At 65.6% G+C, this 17,696-nt stretch overlaps 3 protein-coding genes across 6 annotated transcripts; all 3 read right to left on the bottom strand.

Annotated features, from left to right (window-relative positions):
- Positions 1–357: 357 nt before the first annotated feature.
- F11R (F11 receptor) lies at positions 358–5,214 on the bottom strand. Its single transcript, XM_062636789.1, has 10 exons — positions 5,104–5,214; positions 3,449–3,505; positions 3,226–3,339; positions 3,002–3,145; positions 2,711–2,913; positions 2,525–2,627; positions 2,167–2,271; positions 1,605–1,614; positions 1,407–1,455; positions 358–547 (listed from the first exon to the last, which is right to left on the bottom strand). The coding sequence occupies exons 1-10, from the start codon at positions 5,159–5,161 to the stop codon at positions 512–514; spliced, it is 879 nt and encodes a 292-aa protein (XP_062492773.1). The 5' UTR covers positions 5,162–5,214; the 3' UTR covers positions 358–511.
- Positions 5,215–6,627: 1,413 nt separating this feature from the next.
- On the bottom strand, positions 6,628–11,436 carry USF1 (upstream transcription factor 1). 4 transcript variants are annotated; one of them, XM_062636791.1, is made up of 11 exons: positions 11,300–11,436; positions 10,683–10,749; positions 9,016–9,065; positions 8,467–8,585; positions 8,288–8,389; positions 8,010–8,202; positions 7,837–7,924; positions 7,569–7,690; positions 7,117–7,211; positions 6,870–6,998; positions 6,628–6,755 (listed from the first exon to the last, which is right to left on the bottom strand). In XM_062636791.1, exons 2-11 carry the CDS (start codon positions 10,688–10,690, stop codon positions 6,666–6,668), a joined length of 996 nt encoding a protein of 331 aa, XP_062492775.1. In that variant the 5' UTR covers positions 10,691–10,749; positions 11,300–11,436; the 3' UTR covers positions 6,628–6,665. The 4 variants fall into 4 exon arrangements, with proteins under 4 accessions (XP_062492775.1, XP_062492778.1, XP_062492776.1 ...); XM_062636794.1 differs by having other exon boundaries at positions 7,569–7,653; XM_062636792.1 differs by having other exon boundaries at positions 8,467–8,579.
- A 306-nt stretch (positions 11,437–11,742) lies between these two features.
- Positions 11,743–16,603, bottom strand: LOC134173097 (basic proline-rich protein-like). The gene is made up of 4 exons (XM_062636800.1): positions 16,435–16,603; positions 16,255–16,332; positions 14,363–14,919; positions 11,743–12,504 (listed from the first exon to the last, which is right to left on the bottom strand). Exons 1-4 carry the CDS (start codon positions 16,601–16,603, stop codon positions 11,743–11,745), a joined length of 1,566 nt encoding a protein of 521 aa, XP_062492784.1.
- Between the last annotated feature and the right edge of the window lie 1,093 nt (positions 16,604–17,696).

Genomic DNA, 17,696 nt, shown 5'->3' with positions numbered 1-17,696 from the left:
GGGCCCCCCCCCCCCCCAAAAAATGGGTCCCAACCGCCCCCCCCGGGGGGGTGGGGCTCAGCCTCCACTGGGGGGGCAAAGGCAAAGCGGTTACTAAATAAAGGCTGCGTTGATGGTGGGGCCGGGCCTGTGTGTCCCCATGTCCCATGTCCCCCCCCCCCATAAGCAGTGCAGAGGGGGCAGAGCCCCCCCCCAGGGACAGGCTGTGTCTAAAGACACAGGTTTGGTTTATTTCCAGCCCCCCCCCCCCCAGTCCAAGGGGGTAACTGGGAGCAGTGGGTTGGGGGGCACATTCCCACCCCCCCCAGCCTTGTCCCCAAGTAGGGGACACGGTGATGTCCCCACAGGGGAGGGGACGTAAAACCAACCCCCCCCCCCCCCAAATCCATGTGGGGCTGCCCCAAAGGCACCGGGTGAAGCTGCAGCATCCCGAGGAGCGGTGAAATCCCGGCGGAGCCACGGTCCCGGGGGGGGCATTGGGGACACCGGGTCGGCCACAGCAGGGGGGGGGTCACACCAGGAAGGACGACGTCTGCTTGAACTCTCCCTGTGGGGATGGGGGGGGACATCGATGGCGCTGGGGGACGGGGGGCACCCAACTGGTCCAGCTGGGTTTGCTGGATGGGGAACGCCAGGGATGGGGATGGGGAAGGATGGATGGGGAAGGACGGGGATGGGGAAGGACGGGGATGGGGAAGGACGGGGATGGGGAAGGACAGGGACGGGGAATAGGAACACCAGGGATGGGGAAGATGGGGAATACTGGGAACAGGGAATGCTGGGGTCAGGGAATACCAGGGATGGGAACAGGGAACAGTGGGGTTGAGGATGGGGAATGAAGGGGATGTGGACAGAGAATACCAAGGATAGGGATAGCCAATGGCAGGGATGGGGACAGGGAATGCTGGGGATGGGGGAGAGGGAATGATGTTGATGGGGATGGGGAAAGGGAACACCAGGGATGGAGAACGCTGGGGATGGGGAGTACTGGGAACAGGGAATGCTGCGGCTGGGGAATGGTGGGGTCAGGGAATGCTGGGGCTGGGGAATGGTGGGGTCAGGGAATGCTGGGGCTGGGGACAGGGAACTGTGGGGTTGAGGAGAGGGAATGAAGGGGATGGGGAGAGAGAATACCCAAGGGTGGGGATAGGGAATGGCAGGGATGGGGACAGGGAACACTGCGGACAAGGAAGGCCAGGGTTGGAGCCAGGGAACAACAGGGATGGGGAATGGTGGGGATAGGGATGGGGAACGGCAGGGATGGGGACAGGGAATGATGGGAAACACATGGCTCCAAGTTCCCAGCTGGGCTTAAACCCCAGCCCCGGGGATGGGGACGGGGAATGGCGGGGATAGGGAACGGGGACAGGGACGAGGGCTGGGGCTGTCCCTGCGCTGCCCCTCACCTGGCTGCGGTGCGAGGGTTGGCTGTAAATCACCTTCTTGCCGGTGCCGCTGCAGGAAAAGAAGGGAAGGGGGCGATGGGGCAGGGAACAGACCCCCCCTGCCCCCATGCCCCCCCCCCCCCCAGCACCCAGTGCCTCCCGAGGACCTTCCCAAGCCCAGAGTGAGGAGGAGGAGGAGGCAGCAGCGGCTTCACTTACTCTTTTCTCTCTGGAATAGAAGAAAGAGAGGGAGTTAGGGGGGGGCATCATGGGGGGGGACATCACGGGGGGACACATCGTGGGGGGGACACATCGTGGGGGGGGACATCACGGGGGACATCATGGGGGGACACATCACGGGGGGGACATCATTGGGGGACACATCACGGGGGACATCATGGCGGGGGACATCACGGGGGACGACACATCACGGGGGACGACACATCACGGGGGACGACACATCATCGGGGGGACACATCATCGGGGGGACACATCATGGAGGGGGACACATCATAGGGGGGACACACATCGTGGGGGACACACATCGTGGGGGGGACTCATCATGGGGGAGACATCACGGGGGGGTACACATCACGGGGGGGGACATCATGGAGGGGACACATCATGGAGGGGGGACACATCACGGAGGGGACACATCATGGGGGGACACAACATGGGGGGACACAACATGGGGGGGACACATCATGGGGGGACACATCACGGGGGGGACATCACGGGAGGGGACACATCATGGGGGGGGCACGGGGCCAGGACTCACTGCTGAAGAAGCCCCGTCTGTAGGCAAACCAGACGCCGAAGGCCACGAGCGCCAGCACCATCAGCAGCACCACGACAGCGGCCACGATGCCGCCGACGTTGACCTCACCTGGCAAAGGCAAAGAGGGATGGGGAGGGCTGAGAGGGGCCAATCCCAGTGTGGAAAACCGGGAAGAGAGCCCGGAGCCAGGATCCGACCTGGATCTGGGTAGATCCGGCAGCCGAATCCAGCTTTAGGTGCCCCCAGGGGCAGTTTTCCCCTTTCCCTGTCATCAAACCGGGCTCTTGGGAACGCCAACGGGATCTTTAACACTGCAAGGGAACGACGGTGCCCCCCCCCTAAACCTGGGGCTGGTCCTTACTGGCTTCCATACGGATAGCATCGGATCTCTGCGCGGATCCTACGTTGTTGCTGGCCTCGCAGGAGTAGGCACCGCTGTCGGAGCTGCCGAGGGGCTGGAAGACCTGGATGGGAGCCGGGATGTGAGCGCAGGATACAGGGAACCAGGGATGGGATACCCACGCTCGGAGCCCACCCCCTCATTCACCAGCTCGCCCGTGGCGGTGTCCAGGGTGTAGGAGGAATTGCGGAAGCTGGGGCTGGATTTGGGATCGGTGGGGAGCAGCATCCCGTCCTTGTACCAGCGGAAGGTGGGGGGGGGCGAGCCGTCCGTCTCGGTGCAGCGCAGCACGATCCTGCTGCCGATGGTGGCCGAGGTGGGGACGTGGGCCACGGGCTTGGAGGGCGGCACTGGGGGAGCCATGGGGCTGGGTCAGCACCGGCCCCACACCACGGCGGGGACAGGGACGAGCAGGGATGGGGGGGGGCACGGGCACACCTTGGACAATGAGGTTCACCTCGGACTTGGCGATCTTGCTGCCGTCCCCCACCACCTCGCAGATGTACTTCCCGGTGTCCGCCCGCGTCACCGTGAGGAAGGAGATGGCGTTGGGGGCAAAACGGACCCGGTCCTTGTACGGCTCTGGAAGAGAGGGAATGGAGCTGGGAATGGGGCTGGATGGGCACAGGGAAAAGGGGGGGGCGGGGGTGTGTGTGCCGTACCCGTCAGTTGCCCCCCGTAGTAGAAGAGCACAAGCGAGGATCCCTTCTGGAACTTCCACTCGATGCGGGGGTTCTTCAAACCAAACTCGTACGCGGCACAGGGAATCTCGGCGGCTATGGGGTGGGATTGGGGTGTGGGGGGGGGAAACGGTGCTGCCGACCCGTGCCACCGGAGCAGGAACCCCTGGCACTGCGATGGGGTAACGGGGACGGGGACACTCACGCTCGTTCTCAGGCACTTCTTTGGTCTCGTAGGTGACCTGGGCTCCCACCAGCGACACTGCGGAGGGACAAGGACCCGGCTCTGGGATCCAATGGGATCCAGGGAGCAGGAAGGGGTCAGCAGAGCCCTGAGGCGGCGGTGACGGTCACCGGAGCCCGGTGACACCAACACCCGCTGGGACACGGGCTCCGGAGCTGGAAAATCCCGTCCGGCTGCTCCGGGTGCGCCGCGGCCCTGCCCGGTTTCGGGCCATTCGGCCACGCACACGGAACGCGCCTGGGCACGCGTGGCCCCTGCCCTTCCCCAAAGGCACCCCGAAACGGGGCGGGAAGAGGGATTTTTGGGGTGAAACAAGGCGGAAATGGGTGTTGGGGGGCTCCAAGCATAAAGCGTTGCTCAACACCAAGGGAATGCCATCGGCATGGAAAAGTCTGGAAGCGCGGCACAGGGAAGGATTTGGGGTGAATTCAGGTGGATTCGGGGCACAAGGAGCCGGCAGAGGCCACGCCATGGGATCACCGCCGGCTCCACCGCGGCCGCCATCGGGTTAATCCCGAGCGGCTCCGGGATCGCTCCCGCACAAAGGGGCAGGGAAAGGCACCGAGACCACGGCCCCGCACCCCGAAACCGCAGCCTTTGGAGCCGCGGCCCCGGGATACCCCCCCCCACCGGCGGCACCAGGAAGAGCCCCGGCTCCGGCCGGGATGTTTGCCTGAGCCGGGTTTCCGGCGCCGGGAAGTGCGGCCGGATCCACACCCTCCGTTACCGGCTCCACCGAGGGACTCGGTTCCCCCATGCCCCCGGTACCGAGAACCCCCCCGTACACAAAGACCCTGATCCGCAGAGCCCCCGGTACCCCAAGAACCTGAACTCCCCGGTACCGTGGGACCCCGAACCCCCCCGGTTCAGAGAACCCCCGATACTCCGGATACCCCGAACCCCCGGTACAGCGAACCCCCCGGTACCCACGATACCCCCGGCACCGCGACCCCCCCCGGTACCCACAATACCCCCGGCACCGCGAACCCCCCCCGTACCCCCGATACCACGAAGCCCCCGCTACCGCGAACACCCCGCTACTCACGATACCCCGATACTGCGAATCCCCGATACCACGAACCTCCGGTAGCACGAACCCCCCGATAACCTCGAACCCCCCAGTACAGCGAATCCCCGCTACCCCGATACCACGAACCTCCGGTAGCACGAACCCCCCGATAACCTCGAACCCCCCGGTACAGCGAATCCCCGCTACCCCGAACCCTCGCGTGTCGCTGGGAGCGGCACCGGCTCAGCCCTCGCCCGGTTCCTTTGGGTCTTCACCCGGTGCTGGTGTCCCCCCGTCCCCCCCCGCCCCACGCTGCGGTTCCCGGTGACAAAGTTCTTTATCGCCCATAAACCCAACCACAAACCGTAAACAACGGGGCGGTGCCGCCGTGCCCCCCGCGCCCTAACGGGGCTCCACCGGGGCGGGAGGGCTCAACAGGACCCCGTTACCAGGCCCCGTTACCAGACCCCGTTACCAGGCCCCAGACCGCCCCCCAAATACCCCCGAACCACCGGTACCGGCCACCCCCCCCAATACCCCCGGTACCGGAGGCCCGCGGCCATTGTCCGGTCACCTCGTGGTCCCCGTCCCCCCCCCCGGCACTCACCGGCCGCCCCGAGGAGCAGGAGCCAGGGCCCGGGGCCGCCCCCCGCCGCTGCCGCCATCGCCGCCGCCGCCGCCGCGCCCGCGCCAGGTGCGGCCCCGCCCCGCCCAGGTGCGGCCCCGCCCCTCCCCGAGGGGCTGGACCAACCGGGTGCCGCCCCTCCACCAGGTGCTGCGGAGCCCCGCCTCTCACCCCATCGGCCATTGGCTGGGACTCCTGTCAGAGCCAAGAGCGGACGCGCCCCGCAACCAATAACAAGCAGGCTCGGCCCCAAAGCTCTGATTTGATTGGCTGGGGAGAAGAGGCAGTGCGAGAGACAGGTGTGAAAAAGGATTGGGCGGGGCAAAACCTGCTGGCCAATCAGAAAGCGCTCTTTAACTTCTGGCCAATGGGCGCGCGTTGCGTCCGTCGCGGGGGCCCTCGGGCGGGGACACCCGGGCGTTGCCATGGCGACGGGGCCTGCGGCCTCTTCAGACCCCGAGGGCCTCCCAGGGCTCCCGGTGTTCCCCCCCCCCCCAATTCCAGCACCTTCCGGTATCCCCGGGTGAAAGGGGGGGGTCTCCCCATGCCCAAGGGTCCCATGGGCGCTATGGAGGGCTCCATGGGTGCTATGGAGGGCTCCATGGGTGCTATGGAGGGCTCCATGGGTGCTACGGAGGGTTCCATGGGTGCTACGGAGGGTTCCATGGGTGCTGTGGCGGGCTCCATGGGTGCTACGGAGGGTTCCATGGGTGCTGTGGCGGGCTCCATGGGTGCTACGGAGGGCTCCATGGGTGCTACGGAGAGCTCCATGGGTGCTACGGAGAGCTCCATGGGTGCTATGGAGAGCTCCATGGGTGCTATGGAGGGCTCCATGGGTGCTATGAAGGGCTCCATGGGTGCTATGAAGGGCTCCATGGGTGCTATGAAGGGCTCCATGGGTGCCGGGGGGGGCGGGGAATGAGCGGCGGGCTCTGGAAAAACAAATCACTATTTTTATTTATTTTTTTGCCTTTTTTTTTTTCTTGGGTGTTTTTTTTGTTTGTTTGTTTTTTTTTCGTTAAATTCAGAGTTTAAAAAAAAACCCGTCTGGCCCCGGGGGGAGGGGAGGGGGGGGATGGGGGTGTTGGGGGGGGGGGGTGGGGGCGGGGCAGCCGCAGCGGGAGGTGGGGGAGGGGACACACGGACCCCGGGGACCCCCAACACCACCCCGGGAGGGGGTGTCCCATGGGGGGAGGGGGGACGGGGACATCACGGGCGCAGGCGGGGGGGGAGGGGGGGCAGGCAGTGCTTGGGGGGGGGGAGGGGGGGAAGGTTTGGGGGGCACTGGGGGGGGGGAGGGGCCGGCGCCCGCCTGGCCGAGAGCGTGTGCACGAAGCGCGGGGGGGGGGGGGGTTTGGGGGGGTCTGTGGGGCACATGAAGTTTATGGGGGGGGGGGCACAGGGGGGAGGGGAACACAAACCAAAGGGGGGGTCCTCATGTCACACTGGGGGGGGGGGAAGGGGGGGGGAGGGGGAGTTGTGGGTCGCGGGGGGGGGGAGGTGTCCCCCGTGTGTCCCCCCCCCACCCCGTCCCCGCTGTCCCGTCAGTGGGTGTCGTTCTTGATGACGATCTCAACGCCGTGCTGGCGGAGCTGCGCCCGCAGGATCAGGTTCTTGTTCTTGAGGTCCTCGACCTGGCACCGGGATGGGGGTACCCATGGGAAAGGGGGGGGTCAGGACAAGCATGGACCCACCCCCCCAACGTTGGGTATAGGGAACCTAAATCCCTACCCCACACCATTCCTCACCTGCTGCCGCAAGACCTCGTTGTCCATCTGGAGCTGGTCGAGGCCCTGCAGCTCCTCGGAGAGGCGGTGGTTGCTCTGCCGCAGCTCCTGGATGTAGTCGCAGGCTTTGGACAGGATCCCCCCCTTGCTCTGGGGATTGGGATACATAGGGGTGAATTGGGGGGGGGGGTGGGGGGCGGCAACGGTACCCCATAGAGCCCACCCCGAGCCCCACTGTGCCTCCGTGGAGGGAAGGGGGGGTCCGGACCTGCCCTGACTTGGTGTTCTCCATGGAGCAATCTGGGATGATCTTGGAGAGCTGCACGATCCAGTTGTTGATCTTGTCCCTGCGCCGGCGCTCCACTGCCGGGGGGCACAGAGGGGTTGGGGGGCAGCAGGGCCCTGAGACACCCCCCCCACCCCTCCCCATACCCCAAACCCGCCCCCCCCCCCCCCCCCAGGCTGGGCTGGGGGTCACTGTCCCCTGTTGTACTGGACCCAGCCACCGGGGGGGGGGCAGAATGGGCCCGGTTGGGGTCAAATCAGCCTCTTTTAGGGTGCCCTCGAGGCTCCCCAAAGAAGGTTTTAACAAGAGCTTTGGGGTGTCTCCTTAGAGCTTTTCCATCCAGGAATCGGGAGCCGGGGCTGGCTGTTCTCCCGCACCGGATCCCGCCATCCCGCACCGGACACGGGATGCTCCCCCCATCCCGCTGCCGGTACCTTCGTTGTGCTGTGCCCGGCGCTTCTCATCCCGGGTGGCTCGTGGTGCCTCCGACTTCCTGGGGGAACACCGGCGGCGTCGGTCCTGGTGATCCCGGTGAGGATCCGGCTCCATCCCAGCCCTCCCCATGCCGGCATGGGGGGATGGATCGGGGTGATCCAGCCCGCTCCGTAAGCGCCGGAGCATCCCCCAGCCACGTGCCAGGGGATCCAGGAAGGATTCCGGGATGGGGGGGGGGGCAGATTTGGGGGCAGATCCGGTACTCACGGGGAGTAAGGGTGGGCCCGGGGGGCGATGGACCTCTGCGGGCCCCCCTGCAGCACCTCCTGCGGCGACATCATCACAAAGAACTGCCCTGAAGGACCCAAAGGGCCACGGGGTGAGGCGAGGAGCAGCCCGAACCGGGCCACGACCCCCACCCTGGACACCCCACACCGTACCCGTAGGGGTGGGCTGCCCTAGGAGGGCCTCCGAGTTCTGCGTGGTGACGACGGCGGTGGCCGTGGTGCCCGCGCCGGCCGAGGTGCTGGTGTCGGCCACGGCCGTGGTGGGGAAGTAGGTGTAATGGGTCTCGGTGGCCGTGGCCTCCGTCTCCACCGCATCCTCGCTCGTGAAGGCGCCCTGGATGACGGCCTGCAACGGGGGAGCCGCAGCGGTGCCGCGGTGGGACAGGGCGCCGGAGACGCTCCCCGCCGCGCTCACCACCACCGGCACCCACCTGTGTCATGGACTGGGTGGCGGGGTAGCCGCTGATGGCGCTGGTGCCCTCCGTCTGCCCGTCCAGCTGCCCATCAGCCACTTGGATCACCCTATACATCACCTATGGAGAACGTGGGGCTGCAGGGACCGGCCGGTGCCACCGGGCCCCCCCCACCCCGGTGCTCCCGGTGCCGGTACCTGCGTGCCGCCGTTCTCCGTGCGAAACACATACTTGATGTTGGGGTCGGGGAAGGTGGCTGCAGACTGGATGCTGGCAATGGCGACGCTGGTGGGATCCTCCCCTGTGGCCACTGCACCTTAAGGCAAGAAGAAGGTTTAGGGAGGCACTGGCACAGGGTATCCGAGGAATGGGGATGCTCCGGCCCTGGCAGTGCTCAAGGCCAGGTTGGACACAGGGGCTTGGAGCAAGGTGCTCCGGTGGAAGGCGGCCCTGCCCGTGGCAGGGGTTGGAGCCGGAGGAGCTTTAAGGTCCCTTTATCCCAAATCATTCTATGATGCTGCCCCGTGCCAGGGAAAGGGCCAAGGCCAAAGGTCCCTGTGATGCTGAGGGGCTCAGCGCTATTCCCTTCTCTAGCAGGGACAAGGACAGGGCCTGGTGTTAAACGCCTCCAGCCACTTGCTGCTGCTAAACTGGGCATGGCCAGTGCTAAACCAGGGCAGCCGCAGCCCTAAACACCCACCCCCCCATAGCCCCCACCCCATAGCCCACAGGGGGTCCCCACTCACCTTCCTGGATCTGCACCGTTCCCTCTTCCGTCTCGGCTGCTTTCTGCTGCCTGCAAGGAGAGGAGCAACGGGTCAGGGACCCCCATACCCCATCACTGGGGATCCCCCCTAGCCCATTACTAAGGACCCCATAGCTCATTACTGGGGACCCCTCATACCCCATCACTGGGGATCCCCCATAGCCCATTACTAAGGACCCCATAGCTCATTACTGGGGACCCCTCATACCCCATCACTGGGGATCCCCCATAGCCCATTACTAGGGACCCCACAGCCCATGGCTGGAGACCCCCATAGCCAATTACTGGGGACCCAATAGCCCATCGCTGGGGAACCCCATAACCCATTACTGGGGACCACATAGCCGATCGCTGGGGATCCCCCCTAACCCATTATTGAGGACCCCATAGCCCATCGCTGGGGACCCCTCATGCCCCATCACTGGGGATCCCCCATAGCCCACTACTAAGAACCCCACAGCCCATTGCTGGGGACCCCCCATAAGCCATTACTGGGGACCCCCATAGCCCATTACAAAGAACCCCACAGCCCATCACTGGGGACCCCCTATAGCCCATTCTTGGGGACCCCATAGCGCATCACTGGGGACCCCCACAGCACATCATTGAGGACCCCACAGCCTATCGCTGGGGATCTCCACATAGCCCATTATTGAGGACCCCACAGCCCATCGCTGGGGATCCCCCACAGCCCATTGTTGGGGACCCCACAGCCCATTATTGAGGACCCCATACCCCATAGCTGGGTATCAACTCTAACCCATTATTGAGGACCCCATAGCCCATTGCTGGGGACCCCACATAGCCCATAGATGGGGATCCCCCCATAACCATTACTGAGGACCCCATACCCCATAGCTGGGGATCCCCCCATACCCATTATTGAGGACCCCATAGCCCATCGCTAGGGATCCCCCCATAGCCCATCATTGAGGACCCCACAGCCCATCACTGGGGATCCCCCCTAACCCATTATTGAGGACCCCATACCCCATAGCTGGGGATCCCCCCATACCCATTATTGAGGACCCCATAGCCCATCGCTAGGGATCCCCCCATAGCCCATTATTGAGGACTCCATAGCCCATCGCTGGGGATCCCCCCTAACCCATTATTGAGGACCCCATACCCCATCACTGGGGACCCCATAGCCCATTATTGAGCACCCCATAGCCCATCATTGAGGACCCCATAGCCCATCGCTGGGGATCCCCCCTAACCCATTATTGAGGGCCCCACAGCCCATCGCTGCGTATCCCCCCATACCCCATCACTGGGGACCCCATAGCCCATTATTGAGCACCCCATAGCCCATCATTGAGGACCCCACAGCCCATCGCTGGGGATCCCCCCATACCCATCACTGAGGACCCCATACCCCATAGCTGGGGATCCCCCCATACCCATTATTGAGGACCTCATAGCCCATCGCTAGGGATCCCCCCATAGCCCATCGCTGGGGATCCCCCCATACCCCATCACTGGGGACCCCATAGCCCATTATTGAGCACCCCATAGCCCATCATTGAGGACCCCACAGCCCATCGCTGGGGATCCCCCCTAACCCATCACTGAGGACCCCATACCCCATCGCTGGGTACCCCACATCCCACCCCATGCACACCCCCGCCCCGGTCCCCATCTCACCCCTTCATCGCTCCGCTCCGACGGGCATCCGCGGGGCAGACGCAGAGGAGGCTCCGGCTTCACAGCCCTGCAGGGGCAGAGGGGGCTGAGCCGGGGCCGCCCCTTCACCCCCATCCTCCTCCCGCTGTCACCGGCACCCCCCGTGCCCCGGGTTCCGCCCCTCCCGCCGCGACCCCCGTTCCTTTGTCCCGGTTGTGGCGCCGGGAGCGGGGGTCCCGCACCGAGCCCCCCCCCCTCCCCACGGCTTGATCCCCGCGGCACCCCCCCGGGCCCAGCGCTCGGCTCCGGCCCTCACCGGGGCCCAAAACCGGGTGTCAGGGCCGGGGGCAGCCGTGACAGGCGCGGGGGGGGCTGCGGGGAACGGTGACAGGGCCCCGGGGCGGGGCGGCGGGACCCGGGACCGGGAGCCCGGAGCGGGGGGGGGGGGACGCGGCCCGGCGGCAGCGCTGGGCCTCGGCTGGGCCTCGGTCCTCCCCGCGGCAGGGCCCGGCCCCGCGGCTCCGCGGGCGGCGAAGGCGGTGTCGGCCCTGCCCCTCCCGTCCCGTCCCGTTCCCGGCGCGGTCCCGCTCCCGGTGCCGGTGCCCCCCCCTCCCGTTCCCCCCCCCGCCTCCCGGTACCTGTCCGCGCCGGGCCGCCCTGCGCGCGCTCGGCCCCTTGTCTCGCCATGGAGCCCCGCACATGCGCACGGTGCCGCGGCGCCGCCATCGCAGGCCCGGGCGGAAGCGGCTCCGGTGCCCACACCCGCACCCCGCCTCCCCCCCGCTTCACGCCTCCGCCGCCGCCATCTTGGGGCCGGGCACGGCGCCATCTCAGCGCGCGCGGCCGCCATCTTAGACGGCGAAGCTTCGGCGGCTTCCACCCCCGCCGCCATCTTGAGTGAGGGCGGCGCCATCTTGGAGACGGGCACCCCCCGGTCTCCTTCAGCCCCGGGCGAACCGGGGATGCTCCCGGTGCATCCCGGCCACCCCCCCCCCCCTTCCCCTCTCCGTTCGCCACCGGCAGCCCCACGCCGCCATGTTGTGCTGAAGGAGGCCGCAGCGGTAGACAAAGCCCAGCGCCTTTATTGCCCCGCGGCCCCGCTCTCCGCCGCTCCGGGGCCCGCCCGGTTCCCCCCCGGCTCCACGGGCACCGGAGCGGCCATCCCCGGTTCCCCGCCGCAGTACGTCTGGATCCGGCGCACCGGGGCCCGGCCCGACGGCAGCTCCGCGTGCAGGGACACGCTGGCCCGGGCCCGCCAGCCCGCCCGCCTCAACGCGGGGCCGGGGCCAAGGAGCGGCCTCTCCGGTGGGGCCGCCGCTGCCTCCTCGGCCGGGCCCGGTGGCACCGTGGCGAACTGCGGCTTGGGGGGCACGACGGGCACGGAGCGGGCCTGCAGCACCGGCGCGGCCCGCGTGGCCAAGCGCAGCACGGCCGCGGGTTCGGGAAGCACCGGCGGCTCCGGCCGGCTCGGCCCCGCGCTGCCCTCCGGCGGCGGGGATGGAGGCACCGGGGCCGGTTCCCCTTCCCCGGGCTCCCCCGGGGCGTTGGGAGCGGGGCCGGCTCCGGCCTCTTCGACGGCTTCATCCGATGCGTCCGGCCCCGGTCCCGTGCGGCCGGGGTCAGTCCTGGCACCGTCCCCGGCACCCGGAGCATCCTCTGCGGCTCGGGCCGGTACCGGGCTCCCGGGGGGCTCCAGCGCTGGCCGCAAGGGGCTGAGGTCGTCGTGGGCGCTCAGGAACGTCTCGTCCGAGTCGCTGTCGTCGGGCGCCATGAAGAACATCTCGTCCATGCACTCCTCGATGGACAAGTAGCTGCAGGGCGGCTCCGCCGGCGGCTCCCCTGGCTGGGACCGGGAGGCAGGGGCAGGGCGAGGGTGACACCAGGGACCCCTTCGCATCCCTGCCCCTTCCAGCCCATCGCGTCCAGTCCCTGCCCATCCTTGTCTATTCCATCCCATCCATGTCACTGCCATTCCATCCCTGTTCCCTCCATCCCTCTTCTCTTCATGCTCGTCCCTGTCCTTTCCATCTAATTCCCATTCCCTCCCTCGCATGCGTATCCCTTCCATGCCATCCCTATGCCTCCATCCCCACTGCCAATCCCATCCCTGCCCCCTCCATCCTATCCCAATCCCCTCCATCTTTACCCCGTCCCTTGCATCCCCATCCCCTCCATCCCATCACTGCCATCTGCATCCCATCCTTGTCTCTTCCATCCCTACCGTGTCCATCCTATCCAATCCCTGTTCTGCTCATGTTCTCACTTGTCCCATCCAATTCCCATCCCCTCCATCACATCTCTATCCCTGCTGTGTCCATCCCATCCCTGTCCCTTCCATCCCATTCCCATCCCCTCCATCACATCTCTATCCCTGCTGTGTCCATCCCATCCCTGTCCCTTCCATCCCTTTCCCATCCCTTCCTTCACATCTGTATCCCCACTGTGTCCATCCCATCCCTGTCCCTTCCATCCCATTCCCATTCCCCTTCCCTCCATCACATCTCTATCCCCACTGTGTCCATCCCATCCCTGTCCCATCCCATTCCCATTCCCTCCATCACATCTCTATCCCTGCTGTGTCCATCCCATCCCTGTCCGTTCCATCCCATCCCCTCCATCACATCTCTGTCCCCACTGTGTCCATCCCATCCCTGTCCCTTCCATCCCTTTCCCATCCCTTCCATCACATCTCTATCCGCACTGTGTCCATCCCATCCCTGTCCCATCCCATTCCCATCCCCTCCATCACATCTCTATCCGCACTGTGTCCATCCCATCCCTGTCCCTTCCATCCCATTCCCATCCCCTCCATCGCATCTGTATCCCTGCTGTGTCCATCCCATCCCTGTCCCTTCCATCCCATTCCCATCCCCTCCATCACATCTCTATCCCTGCTGTGTCCATCCCATCCCTGTCCCTTCCATCCCATTCCCATCCCCTCCATCACATCTCTATCCCTGCTGTGTCCATCCCATCCCTGTCCCTTCCATCCCATTCCCATCCCCTCCATCACATCTCTATCCGCACTGTGTCCATCCCATCCCTGTCCCTTCCATCCCATTCCCATCCCCTCCATCACATCTCTATCCGCACTGTGTCCATCCCATCCCTGTCCCTTCCATCCCATTCCCATCCCCTCCATCACATCTCTATCCGCACTGTGTCCATCCCATCCCTGTCCCTTCCATCCCATTCCCATCCCCTCCATCACATCTCTATCCCCACTGTGTCCATCCCATCCCTGTCCCATCCCATTCCCATCCCCTCCATCACATCTCTATCCCTGCTGTGTCCATCCCATCCCTGTCCCTTCCATCCCATTCCCATCCCCTCCATCACATCTCTATCCGCACTGTGTCCATCCCATCCCTGTCCCTTCCATCCCATTCCCATCCCCTCCATCACATCTCTATCCGCACTGTGTCCATCCCATCCCTGTCCCTTCCATCCCATTCCCATCCCCTCCATCACATCTGTATCCCCGCTGTGTCCATCCCATCCCTGTCCCTTCCATCCCATTCCCATTCCCATCCCCTCCATCACATCTCTATCCGCACTGTGTCCATCCCATCCCTGTCCCATCCAATTCCCATCCCCTCCATCACATCTGTATCCCCGCTGTGTCCATCCCATCCCGTCCATCCCCCCCCATCCCATCCCAGGGGCTGTCCCTCCCCACTCCCGCCCCGCTGGCAGCTCACGTTCATGCACCCGCTCTCCATCCCGTCCTCGGTGGCCGCCATCCCCTCGCCCTCACCCGCCGTGCCCGGCGCCAGCTCCCGCTCCCCCTGCTCCCCATCCCCGGCACCCTCCAGCCAGGGCTCGGGGCTATCCAGGAAGGCGAAGGAATCCCGGAGCTCCATGGAGAGGCGGCTCCGGGCCGCGGGGGACGGGGACCCCGGCTCCGGAGCATCCCCGCCGGCATCCGGCTGCGGAGCGAGGGCGCCGGTGGCCGGCGCCGGGCAGGGCAGCCCCCGGTTCAGGCGGGACAGGTTGGCTGCGATGTGCAGGGGGACGGTGACGGACAAGGGCACCGAGATGTGGACCCCGGCGGCCCTCGGGGCTCGGCTGCGCCCTGCCCGGGGGGTGCTGGGCTCTGAGTGGGCGCTGCCCTCGCCCTGCGGCTGCTCCGGGGCCTCCTCTCGGCCCTCGCCCGACTCCCGGCAGCGCCCCGGCGGCACCGGGCACGCGTCGAAGCTTTCCCGGCGCTGCGGAGGCTTCCCCGGGGGCGGCTCCTCCGGACAAGGGTCCCCTGCGCCTGGGGGGCACGGGCGGGCTCTGCGGGTGCTCGTCCACCCCATCCCATTGCATCCCATCCACCCCATCCCATCCCGTCCCATCCCCATCCCATCCCATCCCATTGCATCCCACCCCATCCCATCCCACCCCATTCCATCCCGTCCCATCCATCCTATCCCGTCCCATCCATCCCATCCTGTCCCATTCTATCCCACTCCATCCCATCCCAGTCACCCTTTCCCATCCCGCCCCATGTCATTGCACCCCATTCCATCCCACCCCATCCCATCCATCCCATCCCATCCTATCCCACCTCATCCCATCCCAGTCACCCTTTCCCATCACACCCCATCCCATCTCATCCCACCCCATCCCACCTCATCCGGCCACATCCCACTCAATTCCATCCCACCTCATCCCACCTCATCCCATTCTGTCCCACCCCATCCCATCCCAGTCACCCTTTCCCATCCCATCCCACCCCATCCCACTCAATTCCATCCCACCCCATCTCATCCCATCCTACCCCAACCCACTCAATTCCATCCCACCCCATCCCAGTCACCCTTTCCCATCCCACCCCATCTCATCCCATCCTACCCCATCCCACCCCATCCCATCCCAGTCACCCTTTCCCATCCCACCCATCCCATCCTGTCCCACCCCATCCCACTCAATTCCATCCCACCTCATCCCATCCTGTCCCATTCTATCCCACCCCACCCCATCCCAGTCACCCTTTCCCATCCCACCCCATCTCATCCCATCCTACCCCATCCCACCCCATCCCATCCCAGTCACCCTTTCCCATCCCACCCATCCCATCCTGTCCCCCCCATCCCATCCCACTCAATTCCATCCCACTTCATCCCATCCTGTCCCATTCTATCCCACCCCACCCCATCCCAGTCACCCTCTCCCACCCCCCCCCCATCCCCACATCCCCACCCTCTCCCACCCCATCCCACCCATCCCATCCTGTCCTACCCCATCCCATCCCAGTCACCCTTTCCCATCCCACCCATCCCATCCTGTCCCCCCCATCCCATCCCACTCAATTCCATCCCACTTCATCCCATCCTGTCCCATTCTATCCCACCCCACCCCATCCCAGTCACCCTCTCCCACCCCCCCCCCATCCCCACATCCCCACCCTCTCCCACCCCATCCCACCCATCCCATCCTGTCCTACCCCATCCCATCCCAGTCACCCTTTCCCATCCCACCCATCCCATCCTGTCCCCCCCCATCCCATCCCACTCAATTCCATCCCACTTCATCCCATCCTGTCCCATTCTATCCCACCCCACCCCATCCCGGTCACCCTCTCCCCCCCCCATCCCCACCCTCTCACCATGGCTGCCGGAGGGGAGGGCGCTGAGCGAGTCCATGCTCTTGGCCGGGCGCAGGCTCCTCGCGCCGCCCTTGTCCTCTGGGGTGAGGAAGGGGAGCGGGGATGTCCCCGAGCCCCACATGTGGGGACGTGACCCCGAGCCGTGGGGTCCCTCCTCCTGGGGGCAGCGGCGGGCCCCACCTTGCTCCTCCAGCGCCTTCACCTTGCGCTTGGCCTCGTGGCTGGAGCGGCCGAGGTGGAAAATGGATCTCCACTTCCTGGCCTTGAGGGAGCCCTTCCTCCTGCGGGAGCGGGGCACGAGGACAGGGGGTGCGTGAGGATATGGGGTGCGTGAGGATGTGGGGTGCATGAGGATGTGGGGTGCATGAGGACAGGGGGTGCACGAGGACAGGGGGGGTGCATGAGGATGTGGGGTGCACGAGGATGTGGGGTGCACGAGGATATGGGGTGCATGAGGATGTGGGGTGCACGAGGATGTGGGGTGCATGAGGACAGGGGGTGCGTGAGGATATGGGGTGCGTGAGGATGTGGGGTGCGTGAGGACAGGGGGTGCACGAGGACAGGGGGGGGGCATGAGGATGTGGGGTGCACGAGGATGTGGGGTGCACGAGGATATGGGGTGCATGAGGATGTGGGGTGCACGAGGATGTGGGGTGCATGAGGACAGGGGGTGCGTGAGGATATGGGGTGCGTGAGGATGTGGGGTGCGTGAGGATGTGGGGTGCATGTGGATTTGGGGTGGTGCATGAGGATGTGGGGTGCATGAGGATGTGGGGTGGTGCATGAGGATGTGGGGTGCATGAGGATGTGGGGTGCATGAGGATATGGGGTGCATGAAGACAGGGGGTGCATGAGGATGTGGGGTGCATGAGGATATGGGGTGCATGAGGATATGGGGTGCATGAGGACAGGGGGTGCATGAGGATATGGGGTGCATGAGGATATGGGGTGCATGAGGATGTGGGGTGCATGAGGATGTGGGGGTGTGCATGAGGATATGGGGGTGTGCATGAGGATGTGGGGTGCGTGAGGATGTGGGGTGCGTGAGGATGTGGGGTGCGTGAGGATGTAGGGGTGCATGAGGATGTGGGGTGCATGAGGATATGGGGGTGCATGAGGATGTGGGGTGCATGAGGACATGGGGGTGCATGAGGATATGGGGTGCACGAGGACAGGGGGTGCATGAGGATATGGGGTGCATGAGGACAGGGGGTGCATGAGGATATGGGGTGCATGAGGATGCGGGGGTGTGCATGAGGATATGGGGTGCACGAGGATATGGGGGGGTGCACGAGGATATGGGGGTGCACGAGGATATGGGGTGCATGAGGACATGGGGTGCATGAGGATATGGGGTGCATGAGGACAGGGGGTGCATGAGGATATGGATGTGCATGAGGATATGGGGTGCATGAGGATATGGGGTGGTGCATGAGGATATG

The sequence above is a fragment of the Pezoporus occidentalis genome, unplaced genomic scaffold (assembly GCF_034315485.1).
Source record: "Pezoporus occidentalis ecotype Australia unplaced genomic scaffold, CSIRO_AGI_Poc_V1 ctg498, whole genome shotgun sequence".
Lineage (NCBI taxonomy): Eukaryota > Metazoa > Chordata > Aves > Psittaciformes > Psittacidae > Pezoporus > Pezoporus occidentalis.
The sequence above is the reverse complement of the archived record's forward strand: the minus strand, read 5'-3'. Positions and strand labels throughout refer to the sequence as shown.

Excerpts from the sequence above, each read along its gene's own strand:
- F11R (XM_062636789.1), bottom strand. The coding sequence starts at position 5,161 with ATGGCGGCAGCGGCGGGGGGCGGCCCCGGGCCCTGGCTCCTGCTCCTC. Across the intron at positions 3,506-5,103 it reads CCTGCTCCTCGGGGCGGCCG|TGTCGCTGGTGGGAGCCCAG; the intron begins GTGAGTGCCGGG and ends GTCCCTCCGCAG. Across the intron at positions 2,914-3,001 it reads GGTGAACCTCATTGTCCAAG|TGCCGCCCTCCAAGCCCGTG; the intron begins GTGTGCCCGTGC and ends TGGCTCCCCCAG.
- USF1 (XM_062636791.1), bottom strand. Across the intron at positions 8,390-8,466 it reads CGGAGAACGGCGGCACGCAG|GTGATGTATAGGGTGATCCA; the intron begins GTACCGGCACCG and ends CGTTCTCCATAG. Across the intron at positions 6,999-7,116 it reads AGAACACCAAGTCAGGGCAG|AGCAAGGGGGGGATCCTGTC; the intron begins GTCCGGACCCCC and ends CCCAATCCCCAG.
- LOC134173097 (XM_062636800.1), bottom strand. The coding sequence starts at position 16,603 with ATGCACCCCACATCCTCACGCACCCCATATCCTCACGCACCCCCTGTC. Across the intron at positions 16,333-16,434 it reads GAAGGCGCTGGAGGAGCAAG|AGGACAAGGGCGGCGCGAGG; the intron begins GTGGGGCCCGCC and ends TCCTCACCCCAG. Across the intron at positions 14,920-16,254 it reads CCTCCCCTCCGGCAGCCATG|GCGCAGGGGACCCTTGTCCG; the intron begins GTGAGAGGGTGG and ends CGTGCCCCCCAG.